General features: G+C 53.5%; 6 protein-coding genes across 6 annotated transcripts; 2 read left to right on the top strand and 4 right to left on the bottom strand.

Annotated features, from left to right (window-relative positions):
• Positions 1–670: 670 nt before the first annotated feature.
• On the bottom strand, positions 671–3,684 carry HER10_EVM0011359 (pre-mRNA-processing factor 39). Its single transcript, XM_035480792.1, has 2 exons — positions 1,229–3,684; positions 671–1,170 (listed from the first exon to the last, which is right to left on the bottom strand). Exons 1-2 carry the CDS (start codon positions 2,293–2,295, stop codon positions 996–998), a joined length of 1,242 nt encoding a protein of 413 aa, XP_035335367.1. The 5' UTR covers positions 2,296–3,684; the 3' UTR covers positions 671–995.
• Positions 3,685–4,808: 1,124 nt separating this feature from the next.
• On the bottom strand, positions 4,809–6,509 carry HER10_EVM0003328 (dihydrodipicolinate synthetase family protein; the record flags this gene model as incomplete). Its single annotated transcript, XM_035473008.1, has 4 exons — positions 4,809–4,833; positions 4,954–6,002; positions 6,063–6,273; positions 6,505–6,509. The coding sequence occupies 4 exons, from the start codon at positions 6,507–6,509 to the stop codon at positions 4,809–4,811; spliced, it is 1,290 nt and encodes a 429-aa protein (XP_035334796.1).
• A 703-nt stretch (positions 6,510–7,212) lies between these two features.
• Positions 7,213–12,073, top strand: HER10_EVM0002790 (uncharacterized protein). The gene is made up of 6 exons (XM_035472485.1): positions 7,213–8,060; positions 8,108–9,400; positions 9,447–9,982; positions 10,044–10,153; positions 10,209–10,318; positions 10,371–12,073. Exons 1-6 carry the CDS (start codon positions 7,435–7,437, stop codon positions 11,611–11,613), a joined length of 3,918 nt encoding a protein of 1,305 aa, XP_035334749.1. The 5' UTR covers positions 7,213–7,434; the 3' UTR covers positions 11,614–12,073.
• Positions 12,074–12,554: 481 nt separating this feature from the next.
• Positions 12,555–16,030, top strand: HER10_EVM0000933 (uncharacterized protein). Its single transcript, XM_035470698.1, has one exon. The coding sequence runs from the start codon at positions 15,084–15,086 to the stop codon at positions 15,789–15,791; it is 708 nt and encodes a 235-aa protein (XP_035334611.1). The 5' UTR covers positions 12,555–15,083; the 3' UTR covers positions 15,792–16,030.
• A 282-nt stretch (positions 16,031–16,312) lies between these two features.
• On the bottom strand, positions 16,313–18,415 carry HER10_EVM0003612 (14-3-3 family protein). The gene is made up of 5 exons (XM_035473282.1): positions 18,175–18,415; positions 17,898–17,905; positions 17,427–17,780; positions 17,252–17,339; positions 16,313–17,179 (listed from the first exon to the last, which is right to left on the bottom strand). Exons 1-5 carry the CDS (start codon positions 18,184–18,186, stop codon positions 16,820–16,822), a joined length of 822 nt encoding a protein of 273 aa, XP_035334815.1. The 5' UTR covers positions 18,187–18,415; the 3' UTR covers positions 16,313–16,819.
• Positions 18,416–22,813: 4,398 nt separating this feature from the next.
• HER10_EVM0003984 (lipase) lies at positions 22,814–24,801 on the bottom strand. The gene has a single exon (XM_035473644.1). It carries the CDS (start codon positions 24,298–24,300, stop codon positions 23,011–23,013), a length of 1,290 nt encoding a protein of 429 aa, XP_035334845.1. The 5' UTR covers positions 24,301–24,801; the 3' UTR covers positions 22,814–23,010.
• Between the last annotated feature and the right edge of the window lie 307 nt (positions 24,802–25,108).

Raw genomic sequence — 25,108 nt, 5'->3', positions numbered from 1 at the left:
CAAACGGTGCTCTCGCATCCCGGAACCGTTTCCTCGGGAAACATAGCCCAGCCCCGTCCCTGATAGGGCGGAAAATCTGAACCCTTTTCTTAGCCTCTTCATCATAACACCATCTAAAATGGGCAAAAACTTCCTTGTGCAGTCTCACTAGTCACTAGGTAAGGTAAGGTACTGTGTAAAGTGCCAACTCAGTTCGCATACCCCTGTTCGTGCTTGGTAATCAGCCCCTTCTTCACCTGCATTATGTCGCGATTCTCTGTCCCTCCAACTTATCCTCTTGGCCCGATGCCGGCGACACGGGACAGATCCGGGCTTCACAATTGCGATCCTTATGCGTGCCTCAACGCGTCTTTCGTATGCGTCCACCAGTGACATTACATGCACCCAGCCTTTGCTTTTGACGACCCTCATACAGCCCGAGGTGTACGTGCCATCCGAACCTTCGAGGCCGGCGACGTTCCGTACCCTTACCATTTTAGTTATGGGAGTTCGGCGACCACCGGTTTCCATCGGCGGTGCTGACCGTAGCTAAACGCCGGCAACTTACCGGTACCTACTGCCGGCCACCGGCATCATTATGCCTTAGTGTGTGGATACCGGGACCCCTCCGCCGCTGGTCAACGGCGCACGTATAAGTCACGAAAACAAGGGCGCTGCATTTATTAACAATGTTCGTTTGATGAGCTATTATTTCTGCTGTGATGATGCGTTTCGTAGTGCTCAAAAGCTACAACATCGACCTAGTTGGCGCCTTCAGCGAACCCTCTCTTCCCCCAACAGTCATGGTCTATCTGTTTGGGCCGTCGCCGGTCTCTATGTAGACCACCTTCATAACACTGGATACAATACAATTTCCCCGCAGCCGGCCATCCGCACATCATCTGTCGTCAAATCGACTCATATAGTACAAGAAGATTGATTGGTAAAAATACCCAAGGGACCGGGAACTCCTGGAGCATTAAAGCAAACATCACGATGAATGGTGTCATGTCCGCTTAGTTGAACGGCGCTGTGGCCTGTCCCTCGAGGTCCGGCTCGCCCTGGAGCTCGTAGTATCTCAGATACCTGGCTTCGGCTCGGTATCTTGTCACCTCGTCCAACTCAGGCACAGCAGCTCCGTTTTCTTTTCCGCCAACCTTGTCCTTGGCCAGCAGTGAGATCGAGCCCGGCCTATCAGATATCGTTAGCATCCGACTCGAATGGGACAATGGTAGAAGGCTTCACATACCCAAAGATCTCCCGGTCAATGGCAAGGAACTGCTTCATCGCGTCCTTACCGCCCCGCTGCTGTAAGTACGACAGGTAAATTTGATACAGCTCTTTCTTTGTCGAGGCGGATAAACGGCTCTTGCTCCGGAGTTCGTCAAAGATCTGCTTGATGCGGTCGCCGTGCTGATCCTCCAGCTCCGTGCTTGTCGCCTGCTGAAGCTCGAACTCGAGCCACTTGTCCCAAAAGACACGGCTGTCGGCGTACCACTGTACGTTCTTGAGGAAGACGTTGCGAGCTTCTTCCACTGAGCCCTTGACCCTCCATAAGAACAAGGCCCACTCGGTCACCAGAGCTGCCTTGGTAAAGATATCCACTTGAGGCGAATCGATCTGCGCCTTGAAAACCTCAACCGCGGCGTCCAGCCCGCTCTGTCGACGCTGGAGGTGAGCCCATGAGGTGATGGCCTCAATACAGTCGGGCAACTTCATGAGGATGGACGCATGAATGTCGCGAGCTATGTCGATACGTCCACAGCTTTCCTCAAAGTAGGCAAATTGCAGCCTGATGCCGGGCCGACTGATGGGTACAAACATAGTGGCGGCTCTCTGGTAGATGATTCTAACCTCTTCCTCCTTACCCTCTTGTGCAGACATCCAGCGGGCGTAGCGGAACCAGAACTCGTCGTAGAAAGCGCATGTCACCAAGCATCGCTCATAAAGAAAGACGATGCGGGTAGTGTTCCCCTCGGACTCTTCAAAATCAAGGTACTTGCGCCAGTTGGTGAGCTGCGAGCTCTCAAGCTCGGTAACATGGAAGTAAGGGCGCTTCATTTCGGATTCGTAGGTCCATCGCTTGTTGGTCTCGGACTGCGTCTGGGTAAAGTACTCATAGTACATGGCGTCAATCTTGGTGCGGACGTCGCGTTCAACCTCGAGCTCCGTTCGCTGCGCACCGGCATACTGGGCACTCTCGGCCTCCACCTCAGCCTGGAATCTCTGCAGCGTCTCAGCCGGAACTAGCTCGGTGACGGGGCGGCTGTGGGAGAGCTGGCGGAATCGTTCAAAGTAACGAGCATATTGGTGCATCGGAATGTGGATGACTCGAGACAGAATGGCAAAGATCTTGTCTTGGGCCTCCTGTCGCTCCTCGTACTCTATGTACTTATCCCAGAACGGGTGTGCGAGGAAGTCAAGGCCGACACAGGTTGCGCCACGTTCAAAGAGCCTGGAGCGAATGGTCAGTACACAGCCAAGGGCGCAGGGACAGGGGATGAAGAGGGGGATAGGAGGCGTGCTATACAGGAAGGGGTATCAAGTGAAATCAACTAGCGAATCCAAGTCCAAAGTAAGGCATTCCAATGAGAGCGATGTGGTGGTGGTGGTGTGAATGCGACGTGGAGCGGACAACGGATCAGTCATCGTCAAGTGGAAATCAGCAGAGCCTGGTAACTACTAGCGTGAGAGGGCATCCCAACAATGGGGCTGCTGTTGGCATTTCTCACCGACGGATACTTGAAAGGCAATGGATAGAGTCCATGTATGGCTCGATCGATGCGCCGAGCGGCCGGTGAGGCATGCTGTGGTGATGGTGATGTTAAGGGGGAAGGAAAGCCGACCATCAACTACTTACTCTCTGACGAGGTGTGGGACGTGTGTGGTCTCCATTTTGAAGGAGCAGTAGTCGGTCCACAAGTCGACAGAATTGGTGATGCTGGCGCACCCTCGCTCGTAGACCTATGAAGAAGCGCAACGTCAGTCACGGCCGGGAGCCAAGGGATGCAATGCGATGCGATGCGACGCGATGCGACACGAAAACGACTAACCATCTCTGCTGACTCGGGTCCAGCAATGTTGAACTCGAGGTCCGCGTACTTCTTCCAGTAGCCAAAGAGCAAAGGGAATTTGAGGAGGAAGCGATCGTAGGCATCTCGAAGAGTGGCAAGGGCCTGGGGGCTGGAGTTGCGGTTCAGGCCGCCCTCCAGACCCTCGCAGGCGCGAACCAGCTTCTCCCAGGTTTCGAAGTTATCGGGATCGACTTCCTGTGGGCGCGTAATCAGATTAGCATCTCTTTCAATTGATTTTGATATCAGGTGCGACATTGTTGGTGTCGCAGTTCACGTACCACATCGGCCTGGAGCTTCTTGATCTCGGCGCTCTCCTCCTCGGAGCTCCCAAAGTGGTCGTAATCAGACATGACGGGCGAAGATTTCAGTAAACGAACGGCGGAATGACTGAGTTTCCAGGAAAAAGTCGGCGAGGCGCGGGACTGCGAAGGGCTGCAGCAGGGAGCAGGAAGGGATTGTAGATGGTGGAGTGAGGGCGCCGCGGGTCTCGAGGCTGTTTGGTGGCCGTTGGAATCGTGGGTGACCGGGTCGAGCTTCGAGGTCGCGGATGGAAGGGGGGCTGGAAATTTTATGAACGGGCATTAAAGGTACGGATTGCCCGCAGGCTGGCAGGTATCTCTGCATGCAATTGGGGGAAATGGGGCTGAGGCAGGGTACCTGGCCTTGGAGACCGGAGGGACTTGTCTTTTTGGTGCCATGGCACCCAGAAGTAATGTACCTTGACAGGCGAACCCTTGCTCTCCGTGCTTTATCAGTGACGCGCGGAAGCGAATCAGATCGGCCAACAGCTTGAAGAGATCAGGCGGTCGGCAGTCCACAACTGAGCCGCTTCCATCAGCTCTCCAGACTGTAGGAGTTTAGCCAGGCACGTCCCGATCTCTATTTGCAGCAAAGTCGACCACTCCTTTTTTTGCATTCTGTTCTACATAGGTTGGTACACTGGATGGTATCATGGTGTATTGACAACCTGCGTGTGCTTTGCCCGGATCGATTGAAGGCTGCATCATCGTACCATCTAAGCTTCTTGCCACTCTGCTTATATCCATATGGCATTCGTCACTCTGTGCTTGGCATGGCACTTCCAGAATCTGATCTAGAATCCGGAACGGAGCCGACAAACCAGTGTGGAGCAGGTTGTATCCGTCGTCTGGTCGTTTCCCCCCAGGGCGCAAGTCGTGATTTTTCCTAGGTGGCCATCTTCGGCGGGCTAACTTAGGTAAGCAATCGGCCGCCTGTGGATCCTATTTGACGTCCGATATTCATGAAAAACCTTTCCTTTCTGTTTTTTCTCTTTTTCACAATAAGGCTCGTGATGATTACCATACAATACATGATAGGAAGAGAATGACTGACCACCCAAGGTGGCAGTGTGATCTCAATTTATATATCTGAAGCCTGCTTTGCCTCAAAGCATTGACATTATTATTCTTTCTGGGGCCCGCAGGGCATTTCCCAAACCCCAGGGCTGGCATCCTTTCCGCGTCTCATCTTTACATCTTTCCCCCCTCTCCGCTGGTTTCCCCCATAGGCATATTCTAGGTGCCGTATCTATCCAGACACATTGTTACTGCCCGTGATCAATCCTGAAGCGAGGAAAAGGGTTGTCCCCTGGCATTCGTTCCCCTATTATAGCTTACCACCTGCCTAAGGTGTGTTTTCTCCGAACTCATGCCTGATGGGTTGAGCGCACACGTCTCTTCAAAGCAGGCGGCACACCATCCAGCTGATTTTGGAATGGAAAAGACAGCATCGTAATCAGTCGCGAGCGCTGCGAGCATTTCTGCATAGTAGCAGTGCTCAGTTTCTACTGCAAGCATTCAGCAAATTTGAAAAACTCGGGTCCAATCCAGTGTGATAGTCGTGACCAAAAATTGTTTCCCAGAGAAACGTCAGATAGTACCCTTCTTCATATGTCCGGTCAAACACGCCTGGACTGAATTCAAGTCCATAGTGCTTTTTCAGCATGAAGGTGTAAAGCTGAAGAGGAGGGTGTGGAGCGCAGTCCTCCAACTCCTCCTCGCCACCGAGGAACATATACCGATCTCGCAGAGTTACCGCTATGTCGATACCATGGCAAGCGAAGGGGTTGCCGTCCTCTGCACTCTCTGAGGACGAGGCCTGTAATTGAGTCGCTACCAGTCGAGTACGATGCATGTCCTCGATGTTGATAGGCATCGATACCTCTTCCAATTGAAACTCCCCAAACAGAACAACTGTCACTTTACGCGTGGGAGGCAAATCAGAAGCAGTTGAGTTCTTGAACGGCGGCCAACCATGGCGACGCTCTCCACCGGCGTTGAAGAACTGAGGTGAGTGATACTCGTGGGCATAGATGGAAGCCATCACCTCCCATGGTACTTCGGCGGCACAGGCCGGATCTGGGACAAGGGCGATGTCTTGTATCAAGTAACGGGCAAGATGCCCAAACACCTTTTCTTGGCTGACTGATGTCATCTTGTGGACGTCGTACACCGGGAACTCTGCAATGTATGCCTGGCTGTCGTCCGAAAGACCTTGCCAATCTTCGCGAGCTTGCAGTGATCGAAGTTCCTCGAGAAAGCGTTTCCCAGCCCCGTCTGCTGCAGCTTTGATGAATAGCTCATTATGGGACTTCCATAAGAAAGCGCCAGCGAGAAGGTTCTTGTATAGCACTCGATGGAATTTTTCTTGAAAATCGTGAAAACGTTGATAGAATACGGTGTCGCCTTTGGTACACCAGGTGACATCTTTGATCTCGGGGCATAATAGACACGTATACCCGTCTTCCTCAAAGTGAAAGTACGCGTACTCCAGGCACGCAGCCAGATGACAGAACGCAAGTAAGTCCGCCAACTCGGACAAACGGCACTTTTGGTGAGAGGGCTTCAGCTCTTCGATATTATCATGCGTCATATTGGGTGGTAGCTGGCTGGCGTGGAAGGCTTCTTTGACTGTATTTGTGGCGCGCACCTACGCAGTTGAAGTGAGTGATGGTGAGGTCTGTCGACGTTTGGGAAAGCAAATACCTACGGCAACGACAGCATGTTCGTACGCGGGGATTGTTCGCGGGCCAATGCTATGGATGATGCTCGCGCCATGGTCCAACCACACTGCGTAAGTATACTGACAGGAGCTGGCAAGAGCGAAAGCGTCATTGAAGCTGTCACAGCTGGCCAACACCCGGGCGATGATTTCTGGGGGGTATGAGGTGAACATTGCCATTGTCATGTCAACTAAGGACCTAGAGTGGCGGAAGAAGGAGAGAAAGGAGAGAAGTTGCAGACAACAATATGCAAACGCTTGCAAGTTGAGAGACAGGATATTCGATAGTGGAGGTCAAAGTACTCGAGGTAAGGTATCTTAATGAGGCGGGTGCTGATTCCCAACCTCACCTTACCTTACCCTACATTACCTAGGCACCTACTCTATAGTACCAACGGCGCGGATCCACATTTATCATAGAAGCTCTCACCTCATGATTCTGAGAATCGAGCTGCATAGGTCGAGCCATCGCTAGCGTAAAATTGCAATTTATGGCCATAAAGCTTGTGACACTTTGTCTACGGGTGAGCGTGATTGTGAATACACTCCAAGATGTCTTGACTACTCTAACACTTCTCCATATGGAGGACGGGGTTCATCGCATGTTTAGTTTAGCTCGGTGCCTTGTCTTTTGACGGAACCTTGTACCGTTCCCAAGAGCTGCCTCTGAACATGTCATTCCCTGACTGTCTCTGAATCCAGATTGACTACCTTACTCGGTAACTATCGAATTGCTGTATAGCCAATCGTTTCTGACATTCCATCCATACTCGTACCTACCTGAGTTATGTTGAGATCCACGTGAAAGTAGCTTAAGTAAGGTAGGTAGGTATTTGCAGAGTTGAGACAGACCTACCTATCCCTGCCATGGAACAAGCGCAAGCCGCCCGCTGCTTCCTTCCAGGCTCCCAGATGGCGACAAGGCAAGGTGGTCCGTGAGGCTGAAACCACCTGCGTCTTGCAAGGAAGCGAGCTGCCTCCCACTTGCCTGGCCTGTCGGAGCTTAAGGTAGGCGCTAAACGTACAGCGGTCCTGTGCCCCTGGTTACCTCCGCCGGGACGGACGTCATTGTCGGGCTCCGTGTTGGCGACCCAAATTCCGCTACTGTTAGCCGCGACATTTTGCCAAACGCCAGAAACCATTGGGGGCTGTCATGCCATACTATCTTAAGCTCCAACTTCGCACCAACAAAACGACGACATTCCGCACCTATACTCCCCTTCTCGCACGTTAACGTCATCGACCTTGACTTCACTGGCCCGCCGACGACGGCGCCCTTCGATGAACCACCGAACTCGTCCAAGCATGCCCTGCGACGCCTGTGCTTCCCCGAACCTGTCAGCAACACCTCCGAACGACCATGGATTACTCCAGCTCTGGGACTTGGCCTTCTCAGGTGCCGGCACCAGAAAAGTCTAGCCAGCTGTACATTCGGGACTACCCCCATCGCTCCATCGCAATAGTTTCGTCCTCCCATGCTCTCATATTTCGCTACAGCTCCTCGAGCGCCGGCGCAAACGGCTCCCTTACTTCCCTCGCATCCACCCGTTCACGACCCAATGGCGACCCTGCTGCGTCAAAATGTATGGTCGAGTTCACTCAGATCACAAAAAAGACGCTTGCCGAATACCGACCGCTGACCCCACGGCCCATCTTTGGAACGTTGGGTTTGATTTCTGTCGAGGGCGACGTGTTCCTTTCCGTTGTGACACATGCCACAAGAGTCGCTACCCTTAGGCCGGGGGAGACCGTGGAACGGATCGCGAGTGTTGCATTCTTCTGCCTCAACAGAAGCGAGTGGGACGATGTTGTCTCTCTCGATCCTCTAGATTCCGAGGTCTCGGATGCCAACTCTGTGTATGGCCAGAACCTCAGAGGGCGGGAGCTTCAGGTAGAACATCCTTGTACGGACCTTCGGAAACTTCTGGGAAATGGTACATTCTACTACAGCACCGACTTCGATCTTACAAACAGGTTGCAAGATAGGTATGATCGTATCCAGTTCCGGCAATAATGCGTCGCTGATCATCTAGGACCGTGAATTCTTATACCTTTGACATTGACAACTTTGACGATTCCTTCCTGTGGAACTCGTACATGATCAGCCCGTTGGTCCAGTTCAGGTCTCGACTGCAGCCTCAGGAGCGCGAGGCTTTGGATTCATCACGATTCCTCACATCTGCTATCCGTGGGTTCTGTCGGACAATGGCCATCCCCCAGACGAGTGCTCCTCTCAAAACGCGATCAACCGGGCTACCATCGTACCTGACCGTTGTATCAAGACTCTCTTGTCGCAGAGCGGGAACACGATTCAACTCCAGAGGTATTGACGATGACGGCAACGTGGCAAACTTTGTCGAGACAGAAACCATATACTGGAGCCCCGGCGGGACTCTCTTTTCCTATGCTCAAGTCAGAGGTTCGGTTCCTCTGTTTTGGGAACAGACTGCGGAGCTCATCCCTGGCAAGCAAAACATTACCGTTATCAGGTCCCCCGAGGGAGCCCAGCCGGCCTTCAATAAACACTTCGCGGACCTGGAGCAAGCTTACGGCGCCGTTCACGTGGTCAATCTTCTGAGTGAAGGCAAACCTGGCGAGGCGCAGCTCAGTCAGTTGTACCATCTCGGTGTAGAACATTGTCCATTAAGCCAGGTTGGGGAGCACGAGTCGCAAGACCATGCGCTATTGAGAGAGACCCACTACGACTTCCATGCCGAGACGAAAGGCCCTGGAGGGTACGAGGCCGCGCGCCAGATCCGCAGATACATTGAGAATTCGATAGACGGCTTCGCCTACTACCTCGCGGAGCAGAATGAAGACCTAGGCGCTGAGGCCAACGACGGCCAAGGCTCAAGCCGTATGGTTGTGGTTCTCCAGCAAGAGGGTGTGTTCCGAACAAACTGTCTCGACTGTCTGGATAGGACAAACTTGATCCAGACCCTCATTTCTCAGATGGCTACTGAGGCTTTCCTGGGCCATCGAGGCGAGTATGCCACCTCGGATTTCTGGATGCGGCACTCGACCTTGTGGGCAGACAACGGAGACGCTCTTTCAAAGATCTACGCGGGAACTGGTGCGCTTAAATCGTCCTTTACCCGTTCTGGGAAAATGTCCCTCGCTGGAGCTGTTGCAGACATGCGCAAATCTGTGCAGCGTCTCTATCACAATAATTTCACGGATTCGGCTAGGCAAACGACCATTGACCGGCTGCTGGGGAGGCTGGTCAACCAACTCCCCGTTCTTCTTTTCGACCCTATAAGTGATTACGTTTCTGGAGAATTAACAAAGAGAAGCGCTGAGTTCTCGTCCACACAGGACATAAGCATGTAAGAATTCTGTGCGCACCCTTGGCTCTCATGCTTACCCGCGTAGGTTGGTCGGTACTTTCAACCTCAACGGTCGCACTGAAGGCGTCGATAGCGATCTTGATGCGTGGTTGTCTCCAGCAGAACTGGGCAACGTGCAGCCCGAAATAGTTGCTGTTGGATTCCAAGAGATTGTCGAGTTGAGCCCACAACAAATCATGAACAGTGATCCCTCAAGGAAACAACTTTGGGAAGCTGCAGTAAGAAGATGCCTCAATAAACGCGCCAAGTCGCTTGATGGAGAGAGATACGTATTGCTCCGTAGTGGACAACTCGTCGGCGCGGCATTATGCATCTTTGTCAAGGCATCGGCTTTGGCCAACATTAAGAATGTTGAGGGAAGCGTCAAGAAAACGGGGCTATCGGGAATGGCCGGCAACAAAGGAGCGGTTGCCATACGATTTGACTACGCGAATACCCATATCTGCTTCGTGACGGCCCATTTGGCTGCCGGATTTTCGAATTACGACGAGAGAAATAGAGATTACGCAACGATTCACCACGGGCTACGCTTTCAGCGGAACCGTGGGATCGATGATCACGGTAGCTATATTCATCCCGAAGGCCTATATCACCTATGAGCTTAGAGCTGACCTTGGAGCAGATGCCGTTGTTTGGCTCGGAGACTTCAACTACAGAATTGGCCTCAGTTCTGAGAACGCCCGCAGTCTAATCAAAAAGGGCGATCTAGAGACACTTTACGAGAACGATCAGGTGAGTAGATAATATGACCCTGGTGCTCCCCATCAACATGCTGACTTCTTAGTAGTTGAACCTTCAAATGATCGCAGGACTTGCGTTTCCCTTTTATTCAGAGGCCCGTATCAATTTCCTGCCTACATACAAGTTCGATCTTGGCACGGACAATTATGATACTTCGTACGTTCAAAAGGTCGATATATCCGAGAATGTCAATACTGACCCCTCACAGCGAGAAAGCCCGTATCCCTGCCTGGACCGATCGTATTCTGCGCAAGGGTGGGAGCCTGCGTCAACTGGCGTACAACTCAGCTCCTCTCAAGTTCTCGGATCACCGGCCAGTGTATGCTCTGTTCCAGTGCAACGTCAGTATTGTCGATGAAGCTTTCCGAGATCAAATCAGCAAAGAGCTATACCAACGGCGAAAAGCCGAAGTTGGTGACACGACGGCAAACCTGGACTCAGAGGAAACCGACGATGAAGATCTGATTGGCTATGAAGCCATTGAGCCTGGGCTGCCTCCTGCTAGTTCTGACCGCCAGAAATGGTGGTTGGAGAACAAGCAGCAGGCCAGAGTTGACATCAAGCAACCGACGGCTCCCGAGGGCCACGCCGCAATACTCAACCCTAATAGGGCGCCCAATCCTTTCACGCCGACTGGAGAGCCTGACTGGGTCAACGTACCCAGGTCAAGACTGTCGTCTTTCTCCAGCGTATCGACTTCGCCATACGAGCATGTTTCTGCGCCCAATGATCTCTCGTCGTCGGCAACGAACCGGATAACCAGGAAGCTGCCTCCGCCTTTTGATCCGACAGGCATGCCAGGAAAGGTCAACGGCCTCAGCATCAAGGATGAAAAGTCGCAACGCGGAGAAACGCCTCCTCCGCCACCGCCGCCTAGAAGACAGACGGGAGCAAGCGCAACAATTCAGCACCCACCACTGATACCCTCCAACAAATCGCGAAATACGACAACGACGCCTCCCCCTCCGCGACCGTCATCTGCCATTTCCCAGCTTTCGCAGCTGTCGTCACAATCCAAATCCAAACCGGCACCACCTGTAGCGAAGAAGCCAGCACACCTGGTTACAGCACCGGCTGCAGCATCTTCAGCTCTGAGTAGCAATGGGATGGGTCAGTATAGAGACGAGCCGGAAGAAAAACCACCACTGCCGGTCCGAGCCTCGACAGGCTTCACGAATCTTGGTGCGAGTAGGGAAGGCACTCTGCGTAAGCCAGTAGGTACGCCGGCTAAGCCTCCCAAGCGAGCGGGAACTATGACTATGGAGTCCGGGAGGCACACTCCGATGGCTGGGGCCGTCGCCCTACCGGGGATGAGGGCTGGTGAGGAACGACCAAAACCAAAGATCCCGGCAAAGAAGAAGGCGCCGGTAGACTTGCTAGACTCACTGGGTGACGATGGACCCAGCGACATGGGAAGCTGGGAGACGTTGGTTCCCAGCTCTCAGAGATGACGGGATCGGCTCACAAGTCTTTCATGACAAGATTATGGGCAAGCTAGCGGGTGATGCTAGAAGCAAAAACGGCGAAACTGCCTTTGATGATTGATGTGAATAGGCAATAGCATTGAGCTGACCCGGGCGGGCTCAGGTTGCTACCGTACTGTAGTGGATGATTAGACGGAGTGAAGCATACAAAAAGCAAATGTCGTACAAGATGGCTTGAAAACGCAATTGCCGTGTGCCACAAACCCACTGGCGCTTTCCACTGTTTTACTCAGTATGGTTCGTCATGGAGCGGAGAGGCTACAATACCTCTTTGACTGAGAGGACCGCCTACCTATGCCCTGCCTAGGAGGCTGGCTGTGAACAAATCTAGAGCCGGTCGGTATGAGTGAGCCGGGGAGTGGGTGGCGACGCCCGAACGCCAATCGGCTTCCATACCACAGCCACCCACATCACAACGCCATTCCAAGCAAATGCGTTCTTTCAGTTCTCACCTTGATCGCAAAACGGCCTCACCGAATCTGGACGGATGGACCCTTGGAGTTCAGCTCTGGCAGGGGAAAGAGGAGAGCTGATACCCTTATTTTTTGTAACCCCCAATTCCATCTGTTGCATGGTCTCTCTCTCGCACTGCTGCAAGTCGTCTGGGGGTTGTCTACCAACGACACATGCCTACGGAGGTCCAATCCTCACGATCGCAATGTCCGTAATAACTAAGACACTTCACCGCTTCCTTGAGGTCCAGAGGGATGAAGTCAGGGTGTCCTCCGCCTTTCTGAGCGTGCGTGCGTCTTCAGGAGTTCATTGACATCTGACAGCGGCACCGTCCAAGCACAAAGGCACCGCCCTAGTCTAAGTCCAAGTCACGCCCCTCGGGCGCCACAGCGAACAGCGAACAGGGGGGCTGCTGGTTGAGACTGGAGAGGGAGAGGAGGGGGGATGTTCGAGCTGTCTGTCTCTGACTCTCTCAACCTCTTCCCCCTAGTTTGTGTGACTTGGAAGAAGAGGGGGACGGAGGGGGGAGAGACCGAGAGAGAGATCACCCATGGTATTGTACCACGAAGACGAAGTGTCACCGCACGCGCCGCGCCGCCTTCGTTATTTCGGTTGTCCGCCATGGACCGCTTCCGGGTGTGACGTGGTAACTCACTCAAATAACCCACGCGGGAAGACCCTTCTCTCCAAGACTCCAACAGCGTGATACCTAGGTAGGTGGACGATCAGAGATAGAGAGATTGGCAAGCATAAAAACAAAAACAAGAACAAGAACAAGGAATCGACTGCGATCGACCCTGTCACTGCCAGTTTCCGTGGACCATCTGACAACACCATCTTGCTCTCCTAGTGCGGCACCCGGCAGTGGTCAATGGTCATACTGGACTGGGCCTGCCGATCGTGGGGCAGACGAGGCCTGAACCAGGCAAACGTCGCCAAGGGAAGCCCACCCAAATTACCTCCATACGCAGGTTAGAGGCAGTTGGTGGCATTGTCGTGCATGCCTAGTTTGAAAGAAGCACCAAAGCAAGAGAGAACCGGTTCCTTTCGAAACGCTCGACACTGCCTTTGGCTTTTGTTCCACCAAGGGACATCTAACCGCGCAAGTCTTATTTTTCTCTTTCGTTTCCTAGGCGGCGTACGAGCCGGTCTGCTTCATCCTCCGGCTCGTCTCCATCCCGTCCCATCTTCCTAACTCCCTCTTTTCTTCGTTCGTTCGCTCGTTTCTTTCTTCCTCTCTTTCTTCACAACCTAAAATCGCTTCCCACCCCCATCCTCTCATCCACCGGCACAGCACGCTGCAGTCTGCACACCCCTTCTGCCCAGACACACGCATCCAAGCTTTTCTCAACTGTCCTGCAGATTGTATCGGTGCTACCTTACCCCTACCTGCTGGGCTGCTGCCGCTTCGCCTGTTCGTATGTGCTTCTAATACCAAAGTCACCTGTCGGAGCTTACCTTGCCTGCCCCTCTCTCTTCTTCCACCAGACCTTTTTTAGTTTGCAAGGGCCGAACGCCAGACGAACGGACGGACGCTTGTCGCGACGAACGACCTCGAACGAACGAACCCCACCCGCTTCGTTCCTTACCCGTTTGTCGTTCGTCTCCTAGTTGCTGGCTGCCGCTACCAACTCCTCTTCAAGGGGTGGTTTGTTTTGTTTCCTTTTCATGAGACGCTTTGCAGCAAGGTACATCCCCTACTAAGACGCATCGCTTCGACCATACGGATCTTGCTTTCCGAACTGTCCTATCACGCAAACCAACGCTCCTCAGCTTGATACCAACTTGGTTGGCTCTATTACCAAAACACCCTTACCTAAACATAATCACAAGCCCACCGCCGCCGATCACAACTCCTGGCTGTTCCAGTTGATATCTTTTCTTCTTCCGAACGTGCTTCCATCACCGCCGCTGCTGCTGGGATTTCATTTCTTATTCTCATCCCTAACCTGTCTTGAACCTCCGCTCAACCTACCACCTTTCAATTTATTTGCTCTTTTGTTTTTGTTTCATACGCCCGAGGGCCTTCACTCTCCCGCTAAGACCTGCGTACCACCCAAAAGAGAAGAGCGGATGGCAAGAAGAGGCTTGACTCGTCCAGCCATCGTCTTGTATTCTTGCTCCCGTTTGCCGCTGTTCTGAACAAGCCAGGGAATTGACAGAGAGAGAGGAAAATACTCGACTTCCCCCCACCATCTCTATCTACCCATCTTCGTACACATCTTGACAATTCTCGACCTGATTCGAGTCATCTGGTCATCGGCCACACCTACTTGCCTCACAAACTAAAGACCAACACCCGCACACACGCACATGCAACACACACATACACCGCCCATCTTATCTTCGAATCCGGGGTTGGCGCCGACTTAATCACGCTTGGAGTGTTCCTTACACACACGACGGAAGAGCACATGGACGGGACGTTAGAGACCATCTACCGAGCAGAGACAGCCTTGCATGACACCCGAACAGGTCTCGTGTTACCTATACATTATTAGACGGCCACCAACTTTTCCACTCTAATATCCTCCTTTTCTTTAACATCCTCGTCTCTCCTCCCATCTTACACCTTTTCCCGTCTGTTTTGCCTCGGACGATATCACCACAACGGACGGACCTCGTCAATACCTGTTCTCAACGTCCAACACCTAATTTCTCTCTCACCTGTATGTTTTGGGCTTCTGTCACGTAGAGCGCAGACCTTCTCGAAGACCCTCCCCCACCGACATTTTCTGCTTTCGGTCTTGGCTTGAGCATCATCCTCATTCCAAGGTTAGCAACCGAGACCCTCAATCCCCGTTACGACGGACAAACCGCGAACGGCCACTGGATGGGTGCTTGGCCACACAATACTTCATAGGAGGAAACGGTCACCAACACCCGCTGCATACTTACAAATCGAAGTACACTGTTCAACTTGAGCAAACATCAACATATCATATCCCCGGACCAATATCCAAGGAGGGAAAAAAGCGTACAAAATGTCCAACCCAACTCTCTCAAAGCAACAGCGCATCCAAGTCTGGCGTGAAGAGGTAGCGGCCTCAGCATCCCTATGCACATGTCCGCCCTCCTCCCCAGCGGCCTCCGCCTCCTCAACAAACATCTCCCTCTCCGCGGCGTCCTCCTCGGCGTCCTCATCTGCATCCTCTCCGGGAGCAGGTGACGCCTTCACCTTCCCCCGTAGCGACATCTTGCCGGGGCAAGGAACATACTGCCCAACATGCTCCCGCCTCGGCGCCCCGTCCGCCATGGGTCTGGAGCCCTCGTCCGCCTACCTAGACCAGACGCAACCCGGCGGGGTTCTCCCCGGTAGCCATATCGCTCCGGGCATCTTCCGCGCAAAGACGGCCAACAACGCACTCTTCCGCGGCATGCGTAATTTTGTCCGCAAGCTCAGCGGGAGCAGGACAAGCGGGCCCATGCCACCCCGCGGCGCCGAGGACGCAACCAAGATGTACCGACGCGCGACTCTGGCTGGCTGGCCCACGGCCACGAACACTGCACTGGCGGCCGAAGCAGCGGCAGCGATGGCGGCAGGGGATGAACCAGACGCCGAAGACGCCGACTGTGCCGTTGACGAGGCGGACTCGGAGGGCCGGGGCCATGTGCCGAAGCTCATCGCCGAGAAGCAAGCGAGGCTCAGGAGGGCCGAGAGGCTGCTTGCGAAGACGAACGCGGGCCGTTAGAAGCGTACATGTACACGATGGGGTACGAGAAAAGCAGGTGAACTGGGAAAGATGAGTGGGTGAAACGCATGGGAGTTGCGAATACCATGAGGCGCAGATCGGATTTTCCTCTTGGTTTTTGGTTTCTTGGAAATACGGAGGCGTTCTGGAGGATGGCTGGCTGGGCTGCTAGGCGTTTTTGAAATGTGCCATCCACATTACATGGTTGTATTCTGGCATGTTCAGGAAATATTACCAGGGAATACCAATTTGTTCATGATTCTACGCACCACCTGCCTGTTTTCTCAATGACCTATACATCTAGTCGTCAGCTTGTCGGTATTTGACAGTCACATCGTGGATAGCTCATGATTAGCCGTGCTGCTGCCAGTCATGAGATCTGCAGGTGTGCCAGTCACATGTTCGACAGACCTCCTCTGATCACCTCAGGTCCAGGACTCCCAAGGCTTCATTATCAAATCAAAGCACGGCGTCGGACACAATTATTGATGAACATTTGTTATTTTCTTTTTGGTCTTGTAGACTGAATAGACAGGGGGCATTTGAGGGGGGGTAAAAGGACTTTCTCTCCGTGAGAAGACGCGCGACAACTGAAGGACCACTATGAGGAAAACCGAAAAGAGAACACGAGACAGCCGTAAAACCATCCAGCACAGAGGTAAAAGCAGGAATCGAGGAGAACAAAAGAAGAGACTCTGAGCGTAGGCGGATATAGAGGGGGGAATCAGTAGTTAGTTGCCAAGTAGAATCCCTGAACAGAAACGAAGCTGTTCTAGACCCTGGTTGGACATCCAAGACACCAATAGAAATCATGCCACGCATTGTTCCTCTCTCCGCGTCCAATCCTCAAAACCCCCTCCCCTTTTGCTGCGAGACTCGGAGCGAGTCACCGATATTAGCCACCGATTTGGCGGCTAGACTGGGGCCGTCGGAAGGTCCGCATTTAGCGCATACCGACGGTCGAGCAGACGAGCCATCTCAGCCTCGTCGCGAGCCGAGATGGAGTGGTATCAGGGTAAGACAAGAATTTAGGAGGCAGCCGGGGTCTCCTCGGTGGCCTTGGGCTCCTCGGCCTTGGGCTCCTCCTTCTTCTCCTCAGCAGCCTCGGTGGTGCCGGCAGCAGCACCCTCAGCGTCGCCGCTGTCGGAAGAGGTCCAGAGAGTGAGGTTGTCACGCAGGAGCTGCATGATGAGGGTGCTGTCGCGGTAAGACTCCTCGGAGAGAGAGTCGAGCTCGGCGATAGCATCGTCGAAGGCCTGCTTGGCGAGGTGGCAAGCACGGTCGGGCGAGTTCAGGATCTCGTAGTAGAAGACGGAGAAGTTGAGGGCCAGGCCAAGGCGGATGGGGTGAGTGGGGGTCAGCTCGGTCTGAGCGACATCGGTAGCGCTCTAAAGGAGAGGGTGGTATTGTCAGATTCCATGTTCTCTGATACGGAAGCATTCAACCCGGATCATTCTCACCTTGTAGGCGTCGTGAGCAGCAGTGGCGGCACCCTTGCGCTTCTCGCCGGAGGCGAACTCAGCGAGGTAGCGGTGGTAGTCACCCTTCCTATATCACGGAGTGCCACGGTTAGTTTCGGAAATTGGACCAGATAAAGGCTGCCGGCAGCGGCGGCGATGGCGTCGGAAAACGTACATCTTGTGGTAGAAGACCTTAGACTCGCCGGTCTGGGCGTTGGGGATAAGGCTGTCGTCGAGGACATCGAGGACATCCTGGCAGACCTGCTCGAGCTCGAGCTCGATCTTGGTGCGGTACTCGCGGATGGTGCCGACGTGCTTGTCGGTGCCCTTGCTCTCCTCCTTCTGCTCAATGGAGGAGATGATGCGCCAGGAGGCACGGCGGGTACCGACGACGTTCTTGTAGGCAACGCTGAGGAGGTTGCGCTCATCGACGCTCAGCTCACCGCCCAACTTGGCGACCTCCTTCATGTAGCCAACCATCTCATCGTAGCGCTCGGCCTGCTCGCAAAGGCGAGCGAGGAAGGTCTTGCTGCAAGGAAAGGGTCAGTCAGAGAAAAAAAAAAATAGTTCGCGAAAGACCTCGAGGCCTGATGGTTGTGGTTGATGAGACGTAGTCCATCGACGAGGAAGAGGGCTCGGCACAAACCTTTCACGCTAGAAGAGGGGCACAAGTCAGCATACTTTGTTCCCGAGGCGGGCGATAGGAGGCATGAGTTATTTGAAAGGGGAGAAAGAAGGCCGCCGGGGTTAAAGAAGCCGGTCGAGGCAAAAATAGCATCGATCGCAGGATTCAGAGCTGTGGATCGAGGATCGCATCATGGGCATCTTCGTTGCCGTGACACAGGCAGGCAGGGCAATCGAGGGGCTCCGGAGGGGTTTTGGGGTGAGGTTGTGTTGGGCAGCGTGGGGGAAAAGGTACTTACATCGCCAGACATGTTGAACTCGTGGATTGAGGTGATGAGGATAGGTTGAGGTGGTTTGGTAGAAGATTAGAGAAGGCGGGAATGGATACTGCGAAAGGCGTGCAACGGAGTGGTGAGAAAGTTGACGCGGCTTTGTTTTGTTGTTGAAGAGTGGAAAAAGGTGTGCGGTGGGAGAAGGAGGGAAGGCGGAGGGAGTGTTTACGTGTGACGAATTATTTTGGGAGAGGGGGGGAATCTCAAAGGGAAGTTGCGAGGCCAGTCCAGTGAAGATTTAATTGGGTTGGTCCAAGTCCCAAGTCCCAAGGTCGTTCTTTCCCTCCCAGTCTTTCACCAGAGGTACCTACCTACCTACCCGACTACCTTACCTTAGCTAAGGTAGCCTTAGGGAGGTGCCGCCCATTCACCCCCTCCACCTGCTGATTTTCCCACCTGCGCACGTTGGGGTCACCTCTTTCGTACCTTACTGCTCAGATTTCTGCTGCTTGCACTTGAGCTCACGTTGCTCTCTTTCGGGCAAGACAAGGTACATCAAGTCCTTGGGCTCCATAGCACCAGAAAATGCAATTCATATCTGAGGATTAGGTATGTGGTTTCCATCTTCATCCACCTTGCTCTCTCGATACGGTGTAGGCAGTGCCCTTCTCTGTGCTGTAATTAGTCGACTGAGCTTGCCTGCCCTGTGCCTGCTGGCTGCACCTGCCGCTTCGACCCCACTATGTTCCCTTTTCTCCCCTCCCCTCGCTTGCCTGCGGCTTGCCCCTTCTGCGTTGGCCTGTGCTGGGAGAGAAGAACCCTGGAATTGGATTGGAATGGACGGATCGAGTGAATTGGATATTATTATGGACGTGGTCAGGCTCTCGGGGCTCGGGGACTCTGGCAAATGGGCCCCCAGAGCATGGGCGGGTTCCCATTTGGCGGCAAGGGAAGAGAAATGGGGGCACTGGGCTGGGCTAGGCTCTCCATCATCAATACTTTGGGCCCCAAGATACTTCGCCTTGCGTGCCTCGGACAGTTGAGAAAGCACCATTCAGCCCAAGGTACCAAGTACTGGTGAATGGGTAATGCCCATGTGGCAAGGCAGTGAAAGCGGTTTTCTGCTATCGTTCCCCTAATTATCATCACCCTATCTTTGCACTTGTTGCAATACGTACGGTACATTCAACGTACCGGGGCTTCACACATGTGTTGTGAGTGAACGGGAGAGCATCAGAGAGACAGGAAACGGACGGGAAAGTCAACCTAAATTCCATTTGCATGTGGTGAGGTCCGCGTTTCTGGTGGAGAGCGGCTCTGGGATTAGCCTGCCCGTCGAGTACATCAAAGGCATGATTCCGCTTCCAAAGAACCAGGCCCATGATGTATCTCCCTGGTCCACAACTGACGCCTATCCGGTTGGCCTGGGCCGTGTATGTACCGTAGAAGTACTCCCAGAGTTTGTACCTCGACGCTTGAACAGCAACTCGAGCGAACAACTGCTTTCTGATAACAACGAGTCTCTTTCTAACCTTGGGATATCACTTGCTTCAGAGTTGGAAGTAGTATCCAAAGAGCCTGGAACCGTCCCTTCCGAGCTATTGCCAAATTACTGATGGGATGGATCAGTTACCGCATTTGAGCTTCAGAGCTATCTTCAGGCCGCTCGGGTAGGAATGGGAATCTTGATGGAAATTAGCAACACAATAAACTCTTCAGGCCAGGAAATTACAGAGGAAAGGCTGGAACAGAAGAAGAAGAAATGAGCTCGCAAATGAGTCTGCCAGAAGGGGGGGACCTCGGGGAGGGTTCAGGTCACTCAGATAAGTCCGGTGAAGGTCATTTGCTTTTTGGCTTGTTGAATGCGAGCTCCAGCCTCGAAATGCTGCGCGTGTGGTGGACAGTTGGCCAGCTCAGCACAGCACAGCATAACACAAGCATAGGAACATCCTAAATACTGGCTGCTGACTGGCTGACTTGGTTTTCGGGGCTAGCCCCACCCTCTCCATGCATTTCCCCGCTCCTGCTCTTGCGACACGCCCGCCATGTACGTATCTTCTTCCCTGACCACAACTGCTTTTTTTTCGCAGTCTCGTGATTCTTTCCTTCTGGTGATACCGTGATTCTGTCCCGTTCCAAGCGCATCCACGCGTGATGGTGCCCGCTGGCCCTTACCTCACCACACACCCTGCAGTCTCTCCATCAACGGACAACCCGCTCCCCTCACTTCACCTCTCACCTTCGTCGCGTCCACTTCACTTTGACTTGTTGCCGCTTGCTCTACCCATACGAATACCCAGCACGAGAATGGCGCAACTTCTAGTGCAGCAACACAATTCGACAGGCCACAGGCGCCCAATGCCATTGGGTCTGGCGGATCTATCTAAGCAAACGATATCTCGTGGCACTCGCTGTTCCAGAACCCCATTTGGATTGGGCTATGTCTCGAAGCAACTACAGTGCTTTTCTGGTGGCTTACCTCATCTCGCCGAAATGCTCAAAGACGGGCATCAAATGCCATCCCATGTTGTCTCAAACTCACATAGTCCATACCTGGCTTGTGAGTCGTCCTCAACGACATCTTCTATCTTACCGAAATTCTCTCTTTTTGTAGTCTGTCACCCAGTTACTAGGCTAGACTGGATCTCTCATGGTTGGAGACAATGGCAATATCTGACACACAAGATGAAGAGGTAATAAGCGTTATTACGAGCGTCAAAAGACCCTGGGCACCAACCCACTGGATTCAGATTGTGCCCTGGATATTGGAGATTGGAAATTGAGACGGCGAGCCGGAATCCTACAACCACCTTGTAGCCGTCGACACCAGCTTCTACATTTAATGTCTTGCTCTAGGGCCAATCGTTGTCAGTCACGGTTTCGCTCCACCGTCTCGTTCAACAGTCTGCGTTGCCTCGCAGAGCCCGGCGCCTCTTTGCCGAGAGCAGCAGCCATCCGGTCGACTAAGCCACGACCCTCTCCGGTTTACATTGCCGCCTGACCACGATGGTATCTTCTTATGTTGGTCCTCATCTACTCGTACCAGTCACTACAAGATGCCCCATCTGTGGCTCTCCCTGCGTTGTTGTTGCGCTCGCGCACATGCTTGTCGAGGGCGCTGTGCTGTGTCATGCACGAAACCACCTTGCCCACCCGCTTACGCCCAATCTGCCAAATGTCCGATCGTTCATCAATCTGCTGTCGTGTCTTTCTAACTTAAACCCCAAAGAAACCGGTTTCAACTTCCAACCCAAGGGATGATCCCCCGTTGGATCAGCGTGCCATCCGCCATCCCCGGCTTGTCTCCTCGTAGGCCCAGAGGCCCTGCGAGTGAAACCTCAAACACGGCGACTTGGATACTGCCATCACAATGAACGGATACAGCGCTCAACTCAACTCCGCCTGCGAGACGAAGCAGTGTTTCTCTGTAGCTGAACATAGATAAGTATCACACTCTGAAATCTGGTCCCCCAATCTCTTGGCCGCCCTTCTCGTCCCAACTTCGAAGCCAACCACTGCCACCACACCAACTCGATGCCATCATAGGTAGCTTTCGGGTGGGTGACTCACATCCAGCACAGCCCTGGGGGGGATCCTCCATGCAGTCGGGTCGAACAGGCGACTCGCATGCAACAGGCCCTTGGTCGCCGCCTTATCGCGTGGCACCCTCTGGGCGGGTGCCGTCGGTGGGTGTGGCAGCACTTGCAGGCTGCATCTTAGGTTCTCTCTCTCCCTCGAGAAAATATTCCGCGATCCCCAGTATCCGTACGCGATTTCGACCACGGCCATGCTTCTTTACCCGTCGGCGTCAAGTTTATGCCACGGCCCCTTTTGCGAGCCATGCTCCCTCCTCGCTGGTGTACGGAGTAGCTGCTTTTCCCTCTTACCCCTCATCTCTCGCCCTGGTATCCCTTCCCTTCTCTTTTTGCTCGACCCCCCCGCCATATCCCAAGTGACAATGACATGAATGCCCGAACCCGGAGGTGCGGACGAAATTCATGCGGAGGGCAAGCCAACCTGGTCATGGAAAACCCGGGAACCCACAACAGCAACGAACACTGGGAAGTGTGGGAACTGCAGTAGCTGGACTCGAGGGAGAGGAGCCGATAGCCGCGAGGTTTAAGTAAGCACTCCAAGCCAACAAGGCGCAAGCCAAACCCAAGGATCCAACGAAGCCGTCTCATTACCTAGGTACTCAACCCAAGCTGTTCCCGGCCTTCGCATAATAGTCAGTCCAACGGTTTATACGTGACCGGCTGTTGCCCTCCTTGAAAGTATTCTATCCAAGTATCCGTGTACAATCAACAGAGCGGTATTTTCTTGACAACTTTGAAAGGACCAAATCTCTTTCCGACGTGTAAGAGAGATATACAACAATGGCACATATAAGATCAGACAATGTCTGTTGTTTCTGCCCCTTGACTTTGATGGCGTGACAAAGCACAAAACAACATCATCCACCCAATGGAACGTAGACCGAGTAATGCCTTTTGTTTTTCTTTCTGATCCATCATGGATGGCTCCGTGGCAGATGCTGATTCGTAAGGTAGATGGTGGTGGTCGGCAAAACGACTCAGGCTTTACTGGTTTGTCACGACTGAAAACATATCAGTCGAGAGTTGCTAAGCGTACTATTTCGTATTCATGACATTTTTGAGTTTTACGTGTCGCTTATTCTGAAGTTATGTCCAGCTTACTCAGAAACGAAAGCCGAAAGAAAACGCCCGCCAGTTTCATACAAGCGCTATACAAGCAACCAACCGCAGCTTTTGTAAAAACCCCTCTAGCCATACTAGTACTCGTACCCATACTATCACATTTGAATACACTTATTATACGACAGCACGCAGGTTGATCCGGGGCTCACAGCTCTTCTGACAGCAGACTGTCATGGCCACCTCCGTACTTGTCCCTCCCCCAATTCGCCGGATCGCCGCCGGGCATACACAGCCCGAGTCTCCAAAAATAGTCCCGGTGCGCAAAGAGCAGCTGCCAAAGCTTCAGTCGAGCCGGGAAGCCCGGCAGCCTCTTGATCCATCTGCTGCTCTCCTCAATGAGTCCTTTTGGCGGTGCCAACGTCGATTTCGCAGCGAATTCGACAAAGTCTTTGAGCCTGGATCCGAAGAAGCTATCGTCCGCCTTCGTGATGCAGCTTGCGTCGCTGTCACCGCGACAGGCCACGACGTCTTCGAGAGACGGAGACAGCTCTGCCTTGGAGATATAGAACTCTCCGGCGTGAGGCTTATACCCCCACTCTGTAAGTGGGAGTAGCGGCACTGGGTCGTCGGCGTGGGTCACGCGACGGTAGGTCCGCTTCGAGATGTCCTCGTCTTTTTCGCCCCTCAAACCAAAGACCTCGTCGACATAATCTACAAGACCCTGGTTGCCGACCTTGGGCTCACCAAAGGTCGTGACTTTGATATTGTCCCAGCCAAGGGAGATCTTGAGCTCGAGAGATGCGAGCATGGCAACAGCGCCACCGAGACTGTGACCGACCAGGTGAATGGGATAGTCCGGGTATTGCTGCTTCAGCTTCTTCACCTCTGGAATGACTAGCCTCCGCGCCTGGCGCCACGACGTCAGGAAACCCATATGGACGGTGCAGTCTTTGCACTGGCGTTTGGGCTCATTGGGTGCCTCGCCCCCGTCATCGGGAGACGGGTATGGTACATATTCCTGCGGGATGGTGCTTAGGTCGACAATCGTGTTGGAAATACTGTAGGTGCCCCGAAAGGCGATGATGATAGCCTTCTCCCCGACCTTGCCGTTGAACCTGTCCTCATCGCCAGGCCTTCGAACGCCGTGGTCGACGGCAATGTAGCCGCAGCTGTCGCTCAGCAGGACGCCCGTGTTCCAGGTCGAAACGAGCGTGAAGGAGGGAAACTCCTTGCAGCGCGAGACGCACGAGAAGGGCTGCGATATACCCGTGGTGCCGACGCAGTAGGTAATGTCGACTATGCGCGACGTGCGCTCGAGGGATCGGAAGAGCTCGACGGAGATAGGCAACGGGGGTGCAGCATGCTTGGTGTCGTTGCTCGATAGCAATGGTTGCTGCGGCTGCGGCTGCGCGGTATCAAACGGTGTCGCTGAAGCTAGGCCAACCAGTGGCGCAAGCTGTAAGCAGGAGAGGAGATATCGCATTGGAGGGAGCATTCTGTTCCGTTTGGGTTGGTGATCTTGTCTACGTTCCTTTGAAATTGCAGGCTATGATCGTTCGCGCAGGCTATTCGACATTGCGCAGAGGATTGTTCAGTTTGCTCAATGTGAGGTGACCGTCCAGGTTGAGCAACGTAGGTGGGCCCAGCTTGAAGAGAGACAGCGACGTCGGTAGGAATTGGCTGTTGAGGGTTCGTTTTATGATCGTGACGATTGCGACAATGTACCACGTTTAACGGCAGGGAAAGCCTCAGAGCGTGACCCTTCAAAGGCGCATGATGACGATTGCACCCGCGCAGGTTCCTACTAAATTAGGTATTTTGTTGAGATGGAGGTGAATGGTGCATATGTTCAACGATGTACTCGTATTACCTAGGGTACTGAAGGGTGGATGGAGAGGAGAGAATTGGACGGGATACCGACGTCTCGGGGCTGATCTCGTGAGGGTGACCGCGGTGAGGTCATTCCGTCATGCAGAGAGAAACCTGGAGCGAATCGAAGGAAGCGGCAGTGAAGAAGGTGCTAAGCACGGCGTGCCTTCCATGCAAAATGCGGAGAGGCGCGGCCAAGCGACGCTTGCCGACAAACGGTTGGTCCTGGGTGGCCCTCTTCCCCTGTGGCTGCCGGGGAAGGACCTGGGATTGGGCTGTCATCCCCCGCGAAAAGCTGTCAAAGGGGCGGGTCTCCTCACCCTCTTGAAGTCCTGCTGACCATTTGGGACCTGAATGTTGAGGACAAGTATGGATGACTTCAAGTTCCATCATCTCATGCGCAAAGTGGATAGAAGCCTAGGTCTATTGCTTGT

The sequence above is a fragment of the Colletotrichum scovillei genome (assembly GCF_011075155.1).
Source record: "Colletotrichum scovillei strain TJNH1 chromosome Unknown Contig00004, whole genome shotgun sequence".
Lineage (NCBI taxonomy): Eukaryota > Fungi > Ascomycota > Sordariomycetes > Glomerellales > Glomerellaceae > Colletotrichum > Colletotrichum scovillei.
The sequence above is the reverse complement of the archived record's forward strand: the minus strand, read 5'-3'. Positions and strand labels throughout refer to the sequence as shown.